This window comes from Parasteatoda tepidariorum, chromosome 8 (genome assembly GCF_043381705.1).
Source record: "Parasteatoda tepidariorum isolate YZ-2023 chromosome 8, CAS_Ptep_4.0, whole genome shotgun sequence".
NCBI lineage: Eukaryota > Metazoa > Arthropoda > Arachnida > Araneae > Theridiidae > Parasteatoda > Parasteatoda tepidariorum.
The window spans coordinates 50,558,189-50,581,160 of NC_092211.1; the positions used below are offsets into that span (position 1 = coordinate 50,558,189).

A 22,972-nucleotide genomic window follows, 5' to 3' on the forward strand; every position below is an offset into this window, starting at 1 on the left:
TTTACATTTAAATACATGCATACAAACACATTTTAATTTGCTGTACAAATCTAGGCAAGTCCATTAGCACAAAATAGCTTGTAAACAGATGATTTTGAGGGACTTTTAACATTCACTCGAAGGTGACATGTTTTGAAGTCAGATTATGTCACACAGATAAATAAAGAAAAATATGTCGTGAATGATCTGAGAAAAGAAATTCTTCTGAAGTTTACAAAGGTGCATATTACAACTTATACAGCTTTTTTCCCTTTCATATTTACAAGTAGTTTCAGTTAGTACAAAGCAGGATTTCCTTTTTAAAGTTCCTTTAATAGATTAAAAAGTTTTTAAGGAAAATTAGTGCTTAGCTCTGAAAAGAAAGAAAGAAAAAAAACTCAAAAAAGATTTTTTTTCTTTTTCACTATAGTTTTTGCTCAGGGCAAAAAATAAGTTTGCAAAACTGCCATGAGTTGAAGCACAGCAGGATATTTTACAGTTTATAAACAAGTCGTAGAATTAAATTAAAGAAAATAAAAAAAAAGAAACATTCTCTCCTGGATTAGTTAATGAAACTCAGGAGAGTGGAAAACGGTTCAAGGAGGCTCTGACAGCAATTGTTGTAGCAGTGATTTTTTGGGCTCAGATGGCCTCTGTTCATCAAGTTGAAACTGTAAAAGTAAAACGTCTGGAGTTATAAAATTGCATTTTGAATTTAAAAAAAAAACTATGAGAAAATAAATAGAAAATTAATACATAAATAAAAAATTATGATAATATAAAATATAAATATACAGTCCGACCTATATTTAACGAAGTCAATAAATCTCGATAATAAGTTCGTTACATGGAAAATTCGTTAAATAGAAAATCATCTTTTGAAATACTTAAACGACACAAAACAGGTTTCAAATTCATAAACACTAGACATAATATTAAAATAGTAATGGATACACCTTAATATTGTAAAGTAGTATCTACTATTCATTTTATAAATCTTAATCATAAAAGAATTCTGCATGGAAAGCAAGAATAGAGCAAAACATTATCCAGTGTTACACAATCATGCTATATACATTTTTAACTAAAAAAAAGCTAAATTTATGCAAAAAATTATAGCTGCATTTATTATCATTAATTTTAAACATACATTACATCATGCGTTGTTAAGTTTAATTACTACTGATAAAATCCGTTAATATTGTCGTTTATGTCATTATTGCCGTTAATATTATCATTTGAAACGCAAACAAAAAGAGAAAGTGATTTTACTGCTTTCTTTAAAAAGTTCCTTCAAAATTCAATTTGAGGTTATTTTCTCCATAAAATGTGTTAACAAGTTTAAAATGTTCTGAAAAATTTTGGAAAATAGGGAAAGTGGATCTCAAAGAAAAGTTCACTAAATAGAAGATTCCCCTCTCGAATTTGAAGTTATTTTACGAAGAAATTTTCAAAATGTTCTTGGTTTCCCGAAAAAATTCGCAAAATAGAGAAATTCGCAAAATGGAAGTTTGTTATATAGAAGTCCGACTGTATTTAAAATTGCATTTGACATTTTAATTCCTGTAATTTTAAATCATCTAATTTAATAAAGACTATAAACTGAGCGATAAATTCATCTCATATTACTACTCAATTTACTACAACATTAGGTAGCAGAAAATTTACAGACATTAAATTATTTCACAATCTCTTATATAACACTAAGTATCAAAATTTCTAGCAAGCAATAAACGTCACATGCATTTTCATCTAAAAAACTTATTTTTAACGAAGTTATCCTTTAAGACTTAATATTACATTTTTTAAGTTTTTGTTATAGATAATAAAATTTATTTCTTAGATATTGTAGAAGTTTAAAATTTGAAAGGGAACAATTTTAATTTTGTCTCCTTAAATCTATCGTTTATTTAGAGTGGAAAAAATAAATCTGAAAATTGAAATTGGCACAAAAATAAAGTACATAAATTTAGAAAAGTTAGCATTCATTAAAAAAAAAATGCTTTGTAAATACAAGTTAATTATTATCGATGTTATAATAAAAGAATGACACAGCAATATTGTACTAACCCTAGGACTACCAGTTTGAGGTTGACTTTCATTTACTCCTCCAGCATTAAGAAGAGATTGGGAATAAAGAGCAGGTGAGGTTGGTTGCCCATCTGAAAAAATTAGAATTATAATATAGGAATATAATGTTATAAAAAATACATAAGATTTCCTATTTTGTTTTATTTAATATTCACAATTACATTTGTAAAGCCAGGATAACAAAGTTAATTACACAATATAAATCTGTTTTTAACTGAGAGAAGTGAAAGGAAGTGATAGAGAAACATAGAAGTGGAGTCAAAGATAATGTTTTTATAAATCATATTACTTCTTATAGATATGACAGGAACAATTCTCCCTTATCTGTTATTTCATATAGATTGAGAAAAAAAAAGTAAATCAAAAGTTAAACGAAAATAAAAGCACCTACCAAGGTCAAGGGAAAATCCAAGAGCATCAAAATCAGCTTGACTAAGGGACTGATTTGTTGACTGAGATCCTTGTTGTTGAGGCATTTGTTGTACTAATTGTTGGTGAACCTACAGAAAAAAACCATAAATGTAAATATACATATATATATAATATGAAATATAAACAAACTATTAATTTACAATCATAATTTTCCTTTACCTGGTGCTGTTGATTTCGAGCTCCAACTTTAGCCCTCAATTCTTGGCGGACATATTCAGATCTGTTATTATTACGATTTCTGAAAGCAATAAAAAACATGCTTTGAATTTATTAAAAATATAATTGAAATTAATGTCAAAATAAAGTATCTTCAATTTAAGATCAGTTATTTATTTCAAATTATTTCTTTTCAATTCAATAATTTTTTTTTTTAAAGTTCTTAAAACTTATTCAGCTAATTTACATGAAGTCATTGCTTATATAAGGTTTATATTTAATTTCAGAAATAAAATTTTTTTACTCCAGGTAACTTTCAACAAAATTCTAGACCATTCTTTAGGTATTAACACTAAAAAACACAATCATTTTTATTGTGACAAAAATTGAATACTGTGAGCAACAAAACCTCATTTAACATTGAGTGTGAGAAGTTTAAAAGTATTCAATATTTCAACTACATTTAAAATTAAAATCAGACTGGTCTTCAAAAGAAGAAAAGGTTAACAACTAACCTGTCCATCATAGTTTGAGGATAAACCTGCTGATCGTAAGAGAAGTTATCCAAACTGTAATTGGAAGCAGAAGATACAGACATTGCAGCATTATAATTAGACACAGGAGGATTATAATTTCCAGGTGAAGGCTGAGGAGAAAGAATAGGATCACCTCCCGAAAAACCTGCCGGCAGGCTGCGAGGAGAATTGACTCGATCTGTAAAATAATAAAATAATAATAATGAATTTCTATAATAAAAATTTTCTATATTTCTATAATCAAAGTGAGAAAATAAGCTTTTTTTATTGACTGGGCTTTTAATGGCATAAGCATACCACTAAACTAATTGAAGAAGAGTTAATAAAAGATGCTTACTTGGAATGGAAACTGCTCTTTGAAGTCTCTGTTGAGGTGGCTGGGAAGGTTGCTGAGCTAAGGGTGGGGCTTGTTGTTGATAAAGTGCCACTCCAGGTGAAGGTGGATGGAATGGTGAATCAGGAGGATTGGAATAAGGAGAATTCCTAGAACCAGGACTAGGCATGGAGTGCATGTGAAGTTGACGAGGTTGCTGCTGCTGTTGCTGATTCGTGAATCTTGTTGAATTAGCAAAAGCTTGTTGCTGCTACCAAATAAGAAACACATTTTTAATTTAAATACAAATATAAATCCTTACAATATACTACTGTTATTGCTTCAAAAATTTTATATTTGAGAAAAATTAAATATGACATGTAAACACTTTTTGTTATTTTAAATAGCATGTTCGGATTTAACTATTAATTTGAATTTAACCTCTTTGCTTGAAATTAATGGGATTTAAATTTTAGTTAAATCTTGTTTCTTAAAAAGATCCAGCTCTCTGATAAATATTAACAGTTTTTATAGTGAAAATATTTTTCTTAATCATAAGTGTATTGAAAAATGATAAGTGTGATATAAGAGTGCATAGTTTGATTTTTATAGTTTATCATTTTAAAAACATATATCTATTTCAGTTCTTTGCTTATTTTTCTCTATCAAAACAAATATTTTAAGTAACTGCTATAAGAAAGAATGTGTTGGAGTAAAAAAAGGCTTCTACAGCATTTAATTCATAAGTTACAGTCCTTAAAAATACTTTTATGTTAAACATTTCAAAATTAAGTCATGTTTTTTGGTAGCAAATTTTTCAACTGTATTATAAAAAAGAAAAAAAATATTTTTCCACTCATCTTTTGCTTTTAATGGCTTTTGTTCTTACAATAAAACATTCTGGTAATTTTAAGTTTCTGATATAATAGGGTATATGAAAACGTGAATGCTAATTCAAAATTAATGTAATAATAAAATGGTGAATTTTTCGTTTTTCATTTAAGTAGTAGGGGATTTAATTCAAAATTAGTGAAACACCTTATTTTTTTGTATTTATTGCATGGATAATGATGGATTAAAAATAAGTTAAGAAAAATAATTAACTACAAGATATAGTTTTCATTTTTGTTACGCTAGAACAAATAAAATTGGACAATTTCTACTATATATTAATAATTAAACCACACCTGAGAAAGCTGTGCATTCAACATAGGGTTTTGTTGTTGTAGATTTGCTGGATTTTGTGACGCTCTCTGCACCCAAGCTTGATTTGGAGCACCTTGTGGTTGCACATGAGGGGACAACCGAGATTGTGGATAATTATTGTAACTAGTCTGTGACAGAGGAGGAAATGGTGGCTGCTGGCGTTGACCTGGAGATAGCTGGGATGGACTTGCAGGAGGTGCAATGGAATTGGAAATTTGTTGCACACTAGTATATCTGGGAGAAAGTTGAGGTTCTGGCATACTTGCAGATCTCTGCACACAAAAAAGAAAAAAAATTAATAAAATAAAAAAAATTAAAATTGTATTAGTAAAAAATGAAAAATTATTGCTACGGATAACTGAGGAGTTTTAAGCTAGTAAAGTACCTATACAGCTTTAACTTAGTTAAAGCTAAGGATAGCTTAAGTTAAGCCTACGTATTTTAACTTAGTTTAGTGCCTTAATAGCTTTGTAGTTAAAGCTACGAATAGTTCAGACACTTCAACTTAGTTAAGTATTTAAATAGCTTTAACTTATATAAAGTTGTTAATAGCCTAGGTTAGACTATAGGTGTTTCAAGTTAGTTACTACCTATGTAGCTTTAACTTAGTTAAAGCTAGGGAGATATTGTGTTTTAAGTTAGTTAAGTGCCTAAGTACCTAGTTTTAACTTAGTAAAGTACTTAAGACTATGCGATTTCAAGTGACCGAATTAAATTCTTTGGTTGATTTCTAGTAAAATGCATTATCAAATAAATAAATAAAAAGTAAAACAAAATTTAATACAAAACAAAATAACAGTAATTTCTTCAAAGCTTTAAACAAAAATGAGTGTTAATATTTTATTTTTTTTAAATCATAAGATGAAGCAAGGGTGATACAAATATTATTAGAGAAGTAATAAATAGCAATTTTACCTTAACAAATTATATATCAAAATTTTTATCTACTTTTAAACTACTTTTAACTAAACCAGAAGATGATTAGGTACTTATTATTTATCAAGATTGCTGCATTTATAAACACAAAGCATAATAAAAAATTTTGAGTGTTTTAAGCTGAAATATATTTTAAAGAAATTTCTATATAAGGTAAAAAGTAAAGCCTAAAAAATTTTACGAATTAACTTAACCAAGCGTTATGGGAAGAGAAAAAAAAACGTTGAATTTTTTAAAGTTGTTATTGTAAAAACAATATATGAAAGTAAAAATACCTGAAGGGTAACGTTTGGAGCAACTGTATTGTTAATTAAATCACTAATGTTGTCCGTAAATGGGGCTGATGCAGGGGACTGAATATTGGGAATATTATCTGCCATGCTTTGTCGGTTACTGAGGGCCATCTGTTGCTTTTGTTGCTGTAGCATGAGCCTCTTCTGTTGTTGTTGAAGGTAAAGTTTTTGTTTCTGTGCAAGTTGTTGCCTCATCTGTGTAGTAAAAAACAAATATTAGTTGAACAAATTATTTTTGATAGGAAATATTGAAAATAATGAATAAGTCACAGTTATGTAAAAAAATGACTGGCATTAACTAGCATATACTATGGATCGTCACAAGAAAGTTATACATAAGATAAACTTGAAGAGATGGTATACGGCCTAATACAGTGAATACTCCAATACGCGATTCAAATTTCCTTTACCATAATATTAGGATTATAAAAACTCCTGAAAAAATCAACAGCAATAACTGCCAAAATAAAAATAAACTGATCAAAACACCGCATGGATTTAGTGCAAATTGAGTATGTCAAAAAGTTATTACTAATTATTACCTAGATTTATCAGTAGTTCATTAATTCCAACTGAAGTTACTGTGGAACCGAGTTGCGTTTTTCTCTAACAAATCTGCATTTAAAAGTAGTTTTTGAGCATGAATGAGAATTTAGGAAGAAAAAAAAAAGGGTGTGCTGGTAAGGGCGGAATAAATGTCTCGTTAACAAAATTTTGCCTAAGTAACGAAATTTAAATTTTAGATTAACGAAACTCGAATCTAAAATTTAATTAGCAAAATATAAAGTATTAATGCACGGAAATATGCAAATTAGGGGAGAATCACATGCTGTTTAATATACTATTGTTTTCTAGACTAAACAACTCAAAAACACTAAGTCTAAAAGGAAATAAACACACAAAAAATAAACATCTTGCAAAATGAAACAATATCATTAACTAAAGGCTTTGGCCAAAAAAATAAATTAAAAATAGTAACACAGATATCTTTATTTATGGCCACAATTAATGATTAATTCATAACATAGCTGTTTGTTTTAACAAAATATGCATCTCTACCTTGATACTAAAAAGATATATATCTAAATTATTAAATTACAGAAAACATTGAAAATAAGAAAGACTTAAAATGCAATTGTTGCTTTTTAGAAGATATTAATTGAAGACTTTTAGAAGCAAGGTATTATTTATTACAAAAATAATTAAAATATTTGTCTTTGTTGAAAAGCAACACTTTTGTCTTATTTTTTTTATTAACAAAATATCCATCAGTAGGATAAAAAAAAACTTTTATAAATTATTTTTATTGTTACACTGAATTTTATTTCTTTTAACGGCAACATTACAACAACAAAAAAGTAATTGTTTTTAAAAGAATATATGAAATATTAGACAATGAAATATCATTACCATTTTGAGTAGTAAGCATAAAATTCATCTTAACCAGAATGAATAACAATAGTGAAAATTTAAACTTTTTAGAAAATTATAGTAAGTTGGAGTAAATAAATAACAAATATTTAAAAAAAATATGTTTAGAAAAATCTCTTCTAGGCGACATTTAAAAACCAACAGAGAGAATACATTATTTATTAAAAGAAATAGCATAAAATAATCATGTTATACATACTGGAGAATTTAGGTCATTAACAGAATTCAATCCACTGTACTGCAACAGTGTCTGCCTTTGATTATTCATCTGAATTTGTTGCATTTGCTGCGATGGCATAACATTTAGGGAATTGTTTTGTACTGTATGTAAACCTGGTGCACGTGTCCTAGCATTAGACATTGTATATGCAGGAGGGGCAGTCTGGAACTGGTTGATCTGAGCAAAAGTGCTCACCACAGAAGGTTGCTGTTGCTGGGGAGTCAATCCCATAGGTTGCTGGAACCGAATGTTATTGTTCCTTGGGTTGTGGCCTTCATAACTCATACTCATTAGCTGTTTCTGTATGGCATCAATGGCTAATTTTTCCTGAACATCTTGAACTGGTTTAGGACTAGCTGTGGGAATATTTTGAGGTGGGTCATCCAGGAATTTATACAAGTCCAGTTCGTCAGTAGTGGTCTCGTAATTCATCTCTTGTTCTAAGCTCCAAACCTATAAGATAAAATTTTCTTCTAAATAAGTTATAATAATAAGTGAGTGTAATGACGACACATAATAGAAAAAGTTTTCAACTTTTTCTTACTTTTAAGTTTCCACTCTACTTCAAATAATAAAATAATTCTTGTCTGAAAAACTAGACTTCTAATGGTGAATGTGCATCAATTTTTGACATAAGAAATAAATAGTGCACAAGTTTCAGCAATAATTTAAGTAACTTGCTTGCAAATTCAAACAAAGTATAGTATTCAAACATAGTAATAATTAAGACTGATAGTCATATTTATTATTTAAAAAAAAGCATTAATTTTTGTTTAATTTCTTCTTTGTGTTATGAGAAAGCAATTACAATAGAATTAATTATATACTTGGAGATTAATACAGAATATTGGTATATCTCCAGAAATGAAATAAAATGCCTATTTTCATTTGTTTTCACTTAAAAATATGCATATTTCTGTTACAAAATCAAAAATAACACTAGAGAACAATTTTTTTCGTGTGTGTTTTCTGATGCAAGAGATTTTTTAACAGATCTAAGAAATTTTCCTATCCCAGTTTGTTTGTTTTTCAATGACATTTTTAGTCTATTTTTTGTCAAAATGTACAAGTTTAAAAATGTTACATGTAACAGGGAGTCACATAAATGTTAAAACAAACTTTTAGGAGAGTTAAGGTACATCATTAGGATTAAAATTGTCTAGGAACACATGCTATAAATGTCGTTATATGCCACTAGCCCTGTGGCAGAATCACGGCGACATTGTCGCAGAACATAATAGAGTTCTTTCAGAAAGATTTTTCCTTTGGGAATTTTGCTTTTCTTTTTTGAAAAAATATTTGAAATATTTTATCTTTTCTTCAGAATTAAATTAAGAAGACGCCTTTCTCGTGCATCGGAGCGGGGGAAAAAATGCTTCTGATTTGTCTGTTCTTATTTGAGAATAATGAAAAATAATGAAGTAAAAGATGTGGTTTTTGTTTCTGTAGAAATCATATCTCTATTTCTTCATGCAGTTATTACTACTGATTTCCACATAGCTTTTAAAATCCAATATTTTTAACATATTATTTATTACAACTGAATCTCGAAATTAAATAACGCATTTAGTAACCCCCTTTTGAAGAGTCCGATTTGCGTGATTTCACCGTCGATCTTTTTTTCGGTAGTTACTGCCACAGATATTAAGATTTTTGTTTGATTTTTTTTAAATGTCATGATGAATTACAAAATGTGAAAAGGAAATAATTAGTGTGTTATCTTCCTACAAAATGCGAGAAGATGGTCTATAATATTAAAATTTAAAAAAAATATTTCATATTCAATTAAAATTATTTTATTTGATCTGATTTTTGTTATTTATTATTTTGAAGTTAACGCTTCTGTCACTTTAGATTAGTAACATGCATATTTGTTATTTTTAAGTATCTTGCAGAAAGATATTAGTATTAGAGAGGTATGTCGCAGAAAGCCCGAAAAAATTCTGTCACAGGGGCCACTACGGACTTCTATATTATAACCCCGATGATGTGCCTTAACTGTCCCAGAAGTTCACTACAACATTTACGCTATTTCTTGTTATATATAATGTTGTTAAACTTGTACATTTAGACAAAAAATAGATCAAAAATGTCAAATTAAGAAAAAATCTGTAGCTTTAGGAGCAAAACTAATTTTAGATTTGAAATTCCTACATTTGAATCAGGCAAAATCAAGTAGTTGTATAAATGCAACAAAAAATTTGTTCCCCAGTGTAATTAGCGAATAAAAAATAAAATTTTCACTTACCTGATCAAGAATATCGGATAAATCTGGATCATTTGAATTAATTATTGTTTTAGAGTCTTTACTAGCTTCAGCTATGGTGTTTAAGATCATGTTGGCTGTTTGGATATTAGACTGTTGCTGGGAAGTTGTGGGAAACTGGCTGCCGTAGCCACCTATCTGTAGGTTTATATTTTGCGAATTGAAATTTTGCAACTGCGAAAAACCAGAGTTTGAAGTTTGCGGTGCTAAGGTAACATGGCCACGTGAATCGGCTGTAACAACCTCTTGCTGCAATGAAGTAGACAACAGACTACGAGAGCCAATTTGTACTTGACTGAAACTATATTGGTTATTTGGGGTTGTATCACTTGAAGTTCCTGTATAAGGAGTGTGGACCAGTTTCTTTTCAAGATTCTTTGGCAGTCTTTCTTGTGGTAGTTGTGACACAATTGCATTAGCAATGCTAGTTGGTACAGATGGTGCTGTACGAGGTGTTTGTGCCAGCATTGAAGCCAGCATGGGATTCTGTCCAGCCAGACGAGCCTATAAAAGAAGGGAAAATAAAGGTCATGAACTAACAGATACTCCAAAAAATAAACTAAGTGAAGCTTCTTCATAATTTATCATAGACTAAATTCCAGACTACGGCTCCCCCCAAAATTTTTTTTTAAATGGTAGCTAGTAATAATATTTGATCTCTTTCTAGTCTTTTCTTTTCCAGAGTTGAAATTTCTTTGAATACACGCATGATTAAAATTCAATATTTGTGCAGATAATAAAATATAATATTTTTAAAATAAATAAAAGGAAATAAGAAAATAAAGAAATAAATAATAACTATGTAATGAACAATGTAATTCTAAGGCATTAAACTCTTACAATTTATATGTTTATTGGTCAAAGAGACACAACTTATGCAAAATTTCAGTCAGCCATATCTGAAAAAATCTGCATTAAAATTTTGAAATTCTGAACCTTGGGCAAAGATTGATTGTTAAGGAGAAAAAATGTTTGTAATTATTTTTCAGAAATAAAATTAAATCCAAAATCTATGTAGCTCTCTGATTTTTGAAATAATTATGATACAAAATTTTGAATCACACATTTAATCATTTTAAGCAATCTCCTTTTGACATGCTCAGTTTTATGCTGATTTCATTGTAAATCTATGTGCTTCTTTAATATACTTTCACAACAGTTACTTCTATGGATTTCCATGTACACTTGAATGAGTCGCATATTCGCAGATAACTTTTTGACATGTTTCATTGTGAACCTATGTCGTTTATTAGTTGCTTTATAGACAGCTATTAACTATTTATTTTCTCAAGGATTCCAAATTATAAATTTTAAACAAGGTGTTACGGCAGACAGATTTTGTATTGTGTATTCGAGTTATTATTTTTTGATGCTTTCAAGTAATTTCAATGATTGATTTTTTTTTTTACATTTATTGTATTGAATCACCTTTGACCAACTTTGAAAGTTTTATACAATATAGTTTTGAAAGTTTTATACAATATAGTATTACATTTTTACTTTCATATTATTTTTGCCATTAAAAAAATAGTGTTTAAGAGAAAAATAGGTTCAATAAGGAAATGAATTATTATAACACACTTTTTATTTGACTAAGGGAAGAAAAAAGGATTACTGTTTATTTATTTTCTTTGTTTTTACAAACTTGAAACATAAATAGAAAAAAAAAGACTGGAATTTAATGAGGTTTTCAACACTTTTCTAACTAAAGCTAATGATTTTCAAATAATAATTTATAGTATACCTAACAATTTCTTATATTTTTTTATTAATTTTTAAAAATTCTCCATATTTTATTGATAATAACACTATAAAAACTAACAAAAACATTTAATGCATCTTAAATAAATGCCAGGAACTGCCTATCTGTAGCAATGTGATTCTGAGGTAAGAAAGTTGGTTTTTCAGAACAGGGTTCCGTTCAAGAAAATGTCATATCAATAAGACAATAAAAAAGTGATCAATTTGGAAAAAAGTGACCAAAATAATTTGTACATTAGCTTGAAAAATTTTATCCCAAACACTTTTTAAAACTTAATAACTTCATTCATTTTTTAAAGAAACTCACTATTTCAACTTTTTATTATTCCTAAATTCTGTCAAAAAATCACCAAAAGCAGCAATTAACAGTATATTTTAAAGATAAAAAACACTGTCAATACTCAAACTAAGATGTATCACTTTTTTTTTAAAACTTGCAACTGCATCACTTTTTTAAACTTCTTCTTAACCACAGTAGCAATATTGCAGAAATTAATAAAAAACTATTGAAAATTTTCTAACTTCACTCAACAGGTTACATTACCAAATGGAAAACATTCAAACAACTAATAGTCACCAATAAAGAAGAACAAAAAAGAACCTAACACAATTTAGAGAATACAAAAATAACATATAAAAAAAAAACTTGCACAAAATTTGAAAAGAAAAGATAAGCTATTAAAATGGTAGAATAATTACAATTCAATGAAAATTCATCCCGCCCCATTAGAAAAATTATATAAATAAAAACAACGTACATGAGGATTTTGAGGGACTGGTCGTTTGGCAGCAGATTCATCGATGGGTGTATCGGGGGACTTCCTTTTCATGTTAGAGTCAGCTCCTAATCGTGGTGATGGACACCCTGTCTTGACATCAAGTCTTAAATTAAGATCTCCAGATACCTACAAAAAAGAAAGTATAATATACATTTCTATTCAGAAGAAAATAGAATTTTCTTTTAACTAAGAATTTCACATTGACCTTCATAAAAGTTTAACTAGTATAGCAGTGGGAAGGGAAAATGATGATCACTTGCATAATTTACTTATTTAACAAAACATAAACTTTCAAAATGGCGTATATTTAAAAAAAATTTCTTGAATTTTTGCTCACATAATTTTAAAGAAACCCTGTTTAGTTACATAAAACTGAAAGTTAGTAATAAAAAACTGAAAGTTGGTAAATAAAACTAATTGTTTTTATATCACTCAATAAAAGTGCAAATAAAATTAGTAAATATGCTAACATTCCAAATTTTTTATTTAGGGAATGCTTTGAATTTATTATTTTAATTAATTATTTACTCCAGTTGGAAATTAAAATTTAGACACACTTCTTTTTCTTTTAAAAAAAAAGCTATTTCAAAACAATATAAATATATCTTTTTTTAATAATATGTAAACATAGACCTAAATTAGAAACATAAATATAATTAATTTTGCTATTTAAATAATAATACATGCTTAGTTTACATGAATTAAATATGTAGGTTTTTAATAAGGTATTTAAAGTTAGATTCAAGTTGTTTAGGAAAACATAATTTTTTCAATTTAGTATAAAGATATTAAGCATAAAAAAAAACAAGATTTAAAACAACAAAAAAAAGCTAACTCAGGAAAAACAATTACCTTTTTGAAATAGCTATGATGTTTAATAAAATTAATTAAGCTATCCATAATATTAAATAATAGATAGATATCAAATTGAAAACTACTCTATTCAAACTGAAAACTGATTTTTAGCCTGATGCCAAACACTCAGGATAATACTTTTATTTTTTATACAACTCAACTCTTTACAAAAGATTAACTGAGCTTACAGCTCTGTTATAATCCAACCAATCAGAGTTATATAGAAACATGCTGATGGCAACCTGGCAANTTTAGAGAATACAAAAATAACATATAAAAAAAAAACTTGCACAAAATTTGAAAAGAAAAGATAAGCTATTAAAATGGTAGAATAATTACAATTCAATGAAAATTCATCCCGCCCCATTAGAAAAATTATATAAATAAAAACAACGTACATGAGGATTTTGAGGGACTGGTCGTTTGGCAGCAGATTCATCGATGGGTGTATCGGGGGACTTCCTTTTCATGTTAGAGTCAGCTCCTAATCGTGGTGATGGACACCCTGTCTTGACATCGAGTCTTAAATTAAGATCTCCAGATACCTACAAAAAAGAAATTATAATATATATTACTATTCATAAGGAAACAAAATTCTTTCTTAACTAAGAATTTAACATAGACCTTCATAAAAGTTTAACTAGTATAGCAGTTGCATGGAAAAATTATGAAAACTTGCATAATTTACCTATTTAACAAAAAATAAACTTTCAAAATGGCGTACATTTAAAAAAAATTCCTTGAATTATTGTCCACATAATTTTAAAGAAACCCTTTAGTTAAATAAAACTGAAAGTTCATAATAAAAAACTGAAAGTTAGTAATTAAAACTAATATTTTTATATCACTCAATAAAGTGCAAATAAAATTAGCAATTAATACTAACATTCCCAATTTTTTAGGGAATGCTTTGAATTTTGCTGGGCAGATATTAAGCTCTTATTAGCTTATCATTTTAATTAATTATTTACTCCAGTTGGAAATTTTAAATTTAGACACACTTCTTTTTCTTTTATAAGAAGGCTATTTCAAAACAATATAAATATAAATTTTTTTAATAAAATGTAAACATAAACCTAAATTAGAAGTATAAATATAATTAATTTTGTTATTTAAATAATAATACATGCTTAGTTTACATGAATTAAATATGCAGGTTTTTTAATTAGGGATTTAAATTTATATACAAGTTGTTTAGGAAAACATAATTTTTTCAATTTAGTGTAAAGATATTAAGCATAGAAAAAACAAGATTTAAAATAACAAAAAAAAAGCTAATTCAGGAAAAACAATTACCTTTTTGAAATAGCTATGATGTTTAATAAAATTAATTAAGCTATCCATAATATTAAATAATGGATAGATATCAAATAGAAAACTACTCTATTCAAACTGAAAACTGATTTTTAGCCTGATGCCAAACACTTAGAATAAAACTTTTATTTTTTTACACAACTCAACTCTTTAAAAAAGAGGAACTGAGCTTAGAGCTCTGTTATAATCCAACTAATCAGAGTTATATAGAAACATGCTGATGGCAACCTGGCAAATTGACATTTATTTTTCATTAGTTTATATAATAAATCAAGAACAGAGATAAACCCTTAATTTGAGAAAGATAAACTAAAAACATTACAATAGCCCTTGCTTACAGTAATTTGAGATCTTTTTCAATAATGTAAATACTGCATGTAACAAAAGAATTAAATTGTTAAAAAAAAGTTAATAATTAACAATTTAAAAGTTGACACAGACAATGAAATTTTAATATACATGTTAAAAGTATAGAAACTGAAGAAAAATTATTCAAAATAATTGGTAAATAATTTAATTAAGAAAAATGTAGTTCAACAAAACAAATTAAATATACCTTTTCTTATATTATAGGGATGATTTAGAGTTCTGCTAAGTTATTATGCACAGCCTTTGCACATAAATAAGGGTCAAGTTTAGTGATAAAATATATTGAAAGGCTACACACAATTTTAAAATATTAGTTTAATTAGAGACAGGATATTATTTAGATCATAAATATTTAAGTTATTAATCATGTTAAAGAGGATATTTTTTTAAAAAATTTAATAACAATAAGAATGCTATTATTAACATTAAGAATGATATTTGTTATCATAATCAAAATTTAGACACTGAAATATCTAGTCTAACTCAGGCAAACTAAAAAAACTCTCAACTAAAAAAATATATATTGCAGTAAAACTGAGCAAAAAGATATACATAGTTTTTCTAAATAGCCTAAAGTGGTATAGGCTGAAACCTAAAAAATTGTGAGCTACTTTAAAAATGCTAAATTTATCCAATTAAATGGCAAAACTATGGTGAAGTTTACTAAGAGATAAAATTTTTAATTATGACTTTCCTTAAAGAAAAAAATTAATGTTCATCTTACATTAGTACTGCAGAATTTTATTATATAAAAATCTTTTGATCAAAGCAGTTATTTGTGTTAAGTTATTTATAAACATTTTATAAGCTTTTCATACTTGTAAATAGCTTTTGATAAAATGAGATAGATATTTTCATTTACAGAAAAGTAATGCACTTTATACTAATGATAAGATTTTCTCATTGAATTTATTATTCTAACACTGATTCAAATGATTTGTTTCTATAAATGAATAAAATAAATTACTTTTGGATTTGGTATTGATGAATCATTTAAAAAATATATAAATCATTTAAGTTAAAACAATCCACATTTACATCCTGAGCTTCAAATTGATTTTCCTTTGTAACTCTATTTTTAATTTTTATTCAATTAAGTATTCATTAAGCCCCCATAAACACATTTAAATAATAATAATTATAATGTATAATAAATTTCACCCACTTTTCCTTCTGTCTTCAGAAGTTGTTGAATTAGTACATCTTGATTTTTCTTAAAGCTTTTATCCTCACCATTGTTAAGAAGCTAGTAAAATGAAATACTTTGTAGGTAAATGCAATTTTAAAAAATGGGTAAAATTTATTACCAGATAATTTTATTATAAGATATAGACTTTGATAAATAATAAAATTGGGCAAATTCTATATATTAAAATTAATTCTTTGGGAGCTTTATTTTATAAGATATAGACTTTGATAAATAATAAAATAGGTCAAATTCTATACATCAAAATTAAATTCCTTGGGAAGTATGCTCTAAAATAAAAAAAAATAATCAGCAACAGACATAAAATACAATAAAATATCACAAACAATAAAACTTCAATCATTTTGTTTAATATGATAATGCACATGTATTTTGACTGTTTATATGCATTTAAAACATATATAGGCTACTATATTCAGATTGATTTTGTCTTACTATTGGGTACCAAATTGTTTTGCATTGATTTTTGAACTTTCCTATTATTGTAAAATAAATATGATTGTGTTACTAATGCATAATTTATTAGCATATTTATTGTTATGGACATAGGTTTCGATAACTGCTAAACTCTGTTTGCCTTAAGTGTTGTTCATAGCCTATTAATAAGTTCACATGTGTACCACAATTGCGTATTTCAGAGTAAATATCACATGGATAATTCATCTGCTAATTTATTATTATTATACATCTGAGATATAGCTATTGCTGTGCTTAAAATTAGTGTTAAGCAAAATTTTTTAGTCAGTCTATGTATCAAAAAATGTTTTTCTACAGTAATTGATAAGTATTAAATGTTGCTCGACAATAGTGTTTCTCTTATTGTTAATCATTCAATGTTTATTAGTTTACCTTAATATCATAAAGGTGTCCTTCATTGTAAATATTACTTGTATAATTTATTAGCAAATTTATTTTCATGCATTTGTGCTTCGTTTGTGTTGATTGTGGAATATTTGTTAGTTTATCATTTTCTTTTGTCAAAGTAAGATTTTCATTGATTCTAGCTTTAGACAGGAAGATAGATTTTCATTGATTACAAATTGGTTCCTTAACACATTAAAGCTGGTTTTTTAAAGGCTGTGTATTTATATGAAATAATGCTTATTAGTAAATGATATGCTATTTTTGTAGCTCTTGTGAATTTGTTGAAATATTCATAAATGTTTTGTTTTTTTTAATCATCTAAGGCCAAAGCTTTTGATACTTATTGTGAAATGGCACAATATGGAGAAACCCCAAATTTTATAAGGAGTTTTAATTTCCAATTTTTTGAATTTTTAAGGTTTTACCCATGCTGTATTATTGGGTATTATAAAAAATATGCAAAAGTTGAGAATTATTAATAGATTTTACTGATTTACATTAAAAAAAAATTTTAAAAAATATGCAGTATGATTTTTCACAAGTTCAAATTTGTCAGTAATCCTACAGTCTTACAAAAGTTATAATTTCAAAATTAACATGTGTTTAGCAAAATCTGCATAAATAAGTTTTAATTTTCGAACGAACAAGAAAATTTTATGAAGGAGTAATCTCATTTTTTTTTTTGAAAATCCTTAGATGAATAATTATTTGGTAATGCTGATAATCAGCAATTCTTTTAGTGTGCTGTAAGATTTCTACTACCAGGGATAAGGGCAATGTTAAATAAGCTATCTACAACCAAAAAAATTAAGGAAAAGAAAAAAAAGTATTCATACAGTTGTACTGATTAAAATACTTGCTGGATGCAAAGAAATTAACTAATAATTAAATAAATACTTTTTTTTTCTGCATTATAAAGAACTACTCAAGTGAAAAAATAAAGTTACAACTCAAAAGTCAAAATGTGAGATATGTATAATATGAATTACCAGTAATAAAATTTAAAGGAAAATTGTATAATATTAAAAATTTTGATTGATGAATAGTAAAAATAAAAATGTTTGCGTGGCAATCAATAAAAGAAAATAATTATAATTTTAAATTTAAATGTCATTTTTTTATCTAAAATTTGAACTGTCAATTTCAATAGTGTACTGAGTTCAATAAATTATTAATTGTTTTATTTTAAATAAAATCTATAATAATGCATTACACCTTTTAGATATTTTATTTGATAATTTAGTGTGCAGTAATTAATTAAAAAAACAATTTCTATTTTAAAAAAATGACCAGCATATTTTGTCATACCCCTTATATAAGTTTTCATAGAGTTTCATTACATGAAAAAAAATATCCTCATAGTGTTTTGTTTAAAATCACAGTCAGTTGCATCAGTTTTATGTACTTAGCCCAAAATGCTCGGGAGAAAACTTCTTCAAATTCACATTCTCTGTTTACTATATTTAATTCCAAAATTAATAGAATTTGAATTTACTTCTAAATTTGCCTAAGTATAAAAAGGACAATAAGAAATGTCAGTCAGCTACTTGGCTATCAGTCAGTTATCAATTAGTTGCTATTACTAAAATTATTTATTTTTGGCGCTATATGTTAATTTAACATACTAATATCAATTGCTAAATACTAATAGCTTATTAGCTCTTTTGTGGGATCTAATGTAACTTTTACATAGGTATAGGTAATATCTATTAGTTATCAAGCTTTCATTTATTTTTAAATTATCCAAGAAGTAATTCGAAAGTTCAATTATATTTCAGTGAATTCAACTAAAATAAGTAGAACCTGTGGAGTAAAGTCCTTTTAAAGATGTATTTTTTGGCTATTGTGTAATACAATAAATTTGTTTCACAGTACTTGTTAATTTGTTTCACAAAAATCAGACAGTTGCCGGTTGGAACTTTCTTCCAATAATTAGGAATAATATTTAATCCTGAACAAAAAAATAATCTTTGCAAATACCTTTGAGTAGAAATTTAGTTAATACAGTCAAATTTGTTTACAATGAGCCCTGATTTAACAAACAAACTTAAAATACTTGTCGATACAATTTTATGTTTGTTGGAGTATAGCGAATAACCCTGGTGTTAGTGAGCAATGTTTTTGTGATTCACAAAATTTCTACAAACTTTCACCGCTCCAGCTTAGCTAAACCCTTCTTGAAACAATTCATTCAACAGTTTTGAAGACAACTTCAAGTTTGTATTGCATCATAAATTCAGCAAACATGTGAACTTTTTCAAAGAGCAAAGGTGCGGGTGATAATTTTTTTCAGGCGATGAGAATTGTCCAAAAACAATAATACAAGAAAAACATAATACGACAATTAAATAACCCGTTTAATATTGAATAGAAAACTAAATAAACTAATTATTTTAATTAAAATTTAGTAAATATGCTTGAACTTTTTCAATTTTTTCAGGAATCCAATTTTTCCAAAGCACTCAGTTAAAACAAGCAAATATTGCAGCACCTCCACATTCATCATTAGCGGGTTTAACTCTATTTGATAATTTAAATAGTTGGAGACTTTACTTCACAGCATTCAAATTTTTTCTAGTAAAAGTGTTGAGGATCAATTACTTTATGTTTTTATGGTACTTGCTGTAAACATTTTGAGGTTTTAAAAACCTAGCAAGTTCACAATAGTTGATCTTGCCTGAATAACAAATATTTCACTTTTTAATATTCAAGAATTATTTTAGATATAAACAAGTGACACTGTACATTTAAAAAATTTATATATGCTGTAACCTTTTATTTTTTTTTAAATTTTGGTAGTAGAAAAATTTTTTCAGTTTCTTTCTTTTTCTACCCTTTATGGTTAAACTAGATTTAACTAGAACAGGTTTCAATTAAATTTATTCTCTTAATTTATATCAGCCAAATGCAACTAACACTTGTTTTTTTGTAAAAATATTTTACAAATCAGATCTTAACAAAAAAAGGTTTTTTAAACATGTTTTACTAATGTAGCAATGAAACAATGCTTTAATTTTTATAAATACATTACTGTTCTAAGCACTGGATCCTTGGTAGAAAATTTGAATGAAAAATTAGACAAAGAAAAAAAGATTCTAACATATAAACTGCAATGTTACATAATTCAGATTTTAACATAGGGCTGCACAACCTTTTTGAGCAAAGAGCCACTAGCACAGTAATTTAAGTAATGCAGTGTTGCAAGCAAGCGTGCTTAGACATATTGACAGCAAATGATTAATTTTCATATAAACATTAGTGTTCTAAGCACTAAAGCCTTCTTATTCTTCTAAATCCTTCAAACTTGGAAAAAATGAAATGCATTAAAAAAAATTAAAAAAAGAAAAACTCAAACTTTTATTTCAAAAATATTCCTTTTTTTTTTTAAAAAAAATCAAAAAACAGATCTATCAAAATAAATATAATTATTAATAAAAAGTAATGCTTTTTTCTTATGATATCACATAATACAAAATTTTAATGTAAAATAAATTCTAACAAGTAAAAAACTTGTGATGCACACAGAGTAAAAGTAAATAATTATTTTATTGAGAAATATAATTTTGAATTCAATTTTTTTAGTGAACATTCTCTTTTAAAAAAAAAATAATTAAGCAATAAAAAATTGAAAACAAAATTACTAACATTGAGCAGTTAAAAAATTCGTGAATTCCTCCACTTTTTGAATTTTGCATGCTGCCAAACATACCACATGGATAATAATGTATTAAAATAACAAGATTCCGAACTCTATGTGAAATGATTGATCAATTTTTAAGTTTGTTTACAACCCCATTTTAAATATAGCTTAGTATTATTATGACTTTCTGTCAATATTAAAATATCAAATAACACATAATTTTCTGAAATTATTAATATTATCTAGTTGAATTATTATCTATTTAAGGTAAGCAACACCCATGTTACTTACCTTTCTCAACATGTTGTTGTTATTCATAGTCCTTTTTTGCAGAGGATCATTTGAACCCAGTTCGGGAGAAATATTTAAATTAGAATCACAAGAGGAATTTTTAGCGGCTTCATCTACAATATCCTCATCTTCTTGGTTGAGAAGTTCGCGTAGTATAATATTTTCATTATGCAAAGTCATACCATCCGTTTGATTTCTGGATGGAAATCCATTTTCAGTGTTAACCACTTCCTCCATTTTATCGGAGGAAATGTTTTTAGGAACAGAGGAATCAGCCTCCTCCATACCATGAGTGAGGAGGTTGCGAAGTTTTTGAGTAGCATTGTTACAGTTTTGACTATCACTAATCAAGCCACCTATGGGGCTAAGGTTTGAGAGTTCAGCATTACTGCTCGCAGCAGAATGCTGCTCTTCCCGTTTTATGAGGTTTGGGGCTGGCGAGGAAGTCCTACTAAGAGTTTGTGATGACACAGGACTGTAGGCAAAGTTATTCGAAAAAGGAGTCACTCGGCCAGGGGCTGGACTTCCTGTTGTGCTCAGCTGAGCTGGTGACTGCATCGCTGGGGATCCCCGACCGGAGACAAGCTCTGGACTGAAGGCACTGCCAGAGGGGTGTTGAGTCCGTTGTTGCTGAGCACCAGAGCTGATGCTGCTACTGTTGCTCACGGGAGTGGAAGGAGCACCGAGGGTATTGGGTAAACTTGGAACATCCAAATCCTGTGCATCTCCAGCTCCTAAATCCCAGCTAGAGGATGGTAAAAATTCCATCCCAATGTCATTAAAATTAAAATCTTGAGGACTCATTGAGGAAAATGAATAAGAGTTTCCATTCATAGTGCTACCTAATGAAGGAGCACTAACAGGAGAAGGATTATTTCTTAGGGGTGCTACTGCATTTTCTAAGCAATGATCACTATCCCTTTAAAACAAAGAATAATAATTAGGATAAGAACATAAAAGTTTGGAACATATTGTAATTAAAAAGAAATGTTATTAACACAATGAAAAAAGTTTTTAAATATAAGTTATCCAAAGTATTTTTTTTTAAAATAATCTTCATTCTTTTTTAACATTAAAGTATATTACCATACAATGTAAACATTCAATTTCTGATGTTGAAAACACACATATTTTAATCAAATCAAAAGAGTGTTATTTAAAAACTAGTTTTTTGTTTATAAAAGAATGATACCAAAAGTCAAAAATTAGGAACTCTAGGAATTCAATATTTTTGTGACTAAGAAAATCTTATGCAAATTTTGTAACTAGATCAAAGCATTAAATCTTATAATTACTGTAACTGAAAAAAGAAGTATTACAATGCAAAACAAAGTTTTAAATGAGACTATTCCAATGTTTTTTTTTTCCTTTTAAATATGATATTGTGTTGCGTATCCTTACACAAATAAGTAATTCTTAATCTAGCAAAATTTTTTAAGTGCATCTGCAGCACTATCCTCATAAATAGAAATTTCTCTGCGACCTCAATGCACTTGGACAAACATTACTCGTAAAGAGGTTCAAATAAGGTTCTTTTACTTTACTTTTTGTCCTTGGTTATGTTTTCTAAATTCAACATTTTATTCTTTATTAGAAACAAGTTTAGAGATGTTTTAAAAAGGAATTACAGTAATTTTACCTCAATTGCTTGTTTGCTTTTTAAAAATAAAAACCTGGGAATCAACTTATAAACATTACAAATAGGTATTTGCCAGCTAAATTAAAACATGATGTTCTAATAGACAATATTTTAAAATAAAATCAAAACATTCCTAATGAAAACTTTAGTTTTTGTTTTTAAAAATAATAAGAACATCAAACTTTAATCTAAAAATAACGGGAACATAGTTTTATAATTCATGGAATGTATTTCCTACAGGTACGAAAAATATATATTTAGATTTAGTACAAACCTAAATATAGAAAACAAAATGCAAAAAAGTCCAGGTAATTTATTATTTTAAAAAATTCATAAAAAAAAATTATTTTTAATACTATAAAAAACTATTTACATTATTATATGGTAATAGATA

At 27.3% G+C, this 22,972-nt stretch overlaps 1 protein-coding gene across 1 annotated transcript in view; it reads right to left on the reverse strand.

Moving 5' to 3' along the window:
- Nucleotides 1-218: 218 nt before the first annotated feature.
- The window catches only part of LOC107446121 (nuclear receptor coactivator 2), a 103,131-nt gene continuing 80,377 nt past the window's right edge, over nucleotides 219-22,972 (reverse strand). The window contains exons 11-24 of the mRNA XM_071183896.1: nucleotides 20,940-21,858; nucleotides 16,103-16,183; nucleotides 13,653-13,799; nucleotides 12,379-12,525; nucleotides 9,842-10,363; nucleotides 7,573-8,046; nucleotides 5,925-6,137; nucleotides 4,695-4,985; nucleotides 3,532-3,778; nucleotides 3,174-3,372; nucleotides 2,662-2,740; nucleotides 2,462-2,570; nucleotides 2,050-2,141; nucleotides 219-650 (exon numbers count right to left, since the gene is read on the reverse strand). Of these exons, the coding sequence (XP_071039997.1) occupies nucleotides 576-650; nucleotides 2,050-2,141; nucleotides 2,462-2,570; nucleotides 2,662-2,740; nucleotides 3,174-3,372; nucleotides 3,532-3,778; nucleotides 4,695-4,985; nucleotides 5,925-6,137; nucleotides 7,573-8,046; nucleotides 9,842-10,363; nucleotides 12,379-12,525; nucleotides 13,653-13,799; nucleotides 16,103-16,183; nucleotides 20,940-21,858 (3,595 nt within the window). The 3' untranslated portion in view covers nucleotides 219-575. The remainder of the gene's footprint in view (nucleotides 651-2,049; nucleotides 2,142-2,461; nucleotides 2,571-2,661; nucleotides 2,741-3,173; nucleotides 3,373-3,531; nucleotides 3,779-4,694; nucleotides 4,986-5,924; nucleotides 6,138-7,572; nucleotides 8,047-9,841; nucleotides 10,364-12,378; nucleotides 12,526-13,652; nucleotides 13,800-16,102; nucleotides 16,184-20,939; nucleotides 21,859-22,972) is intronic.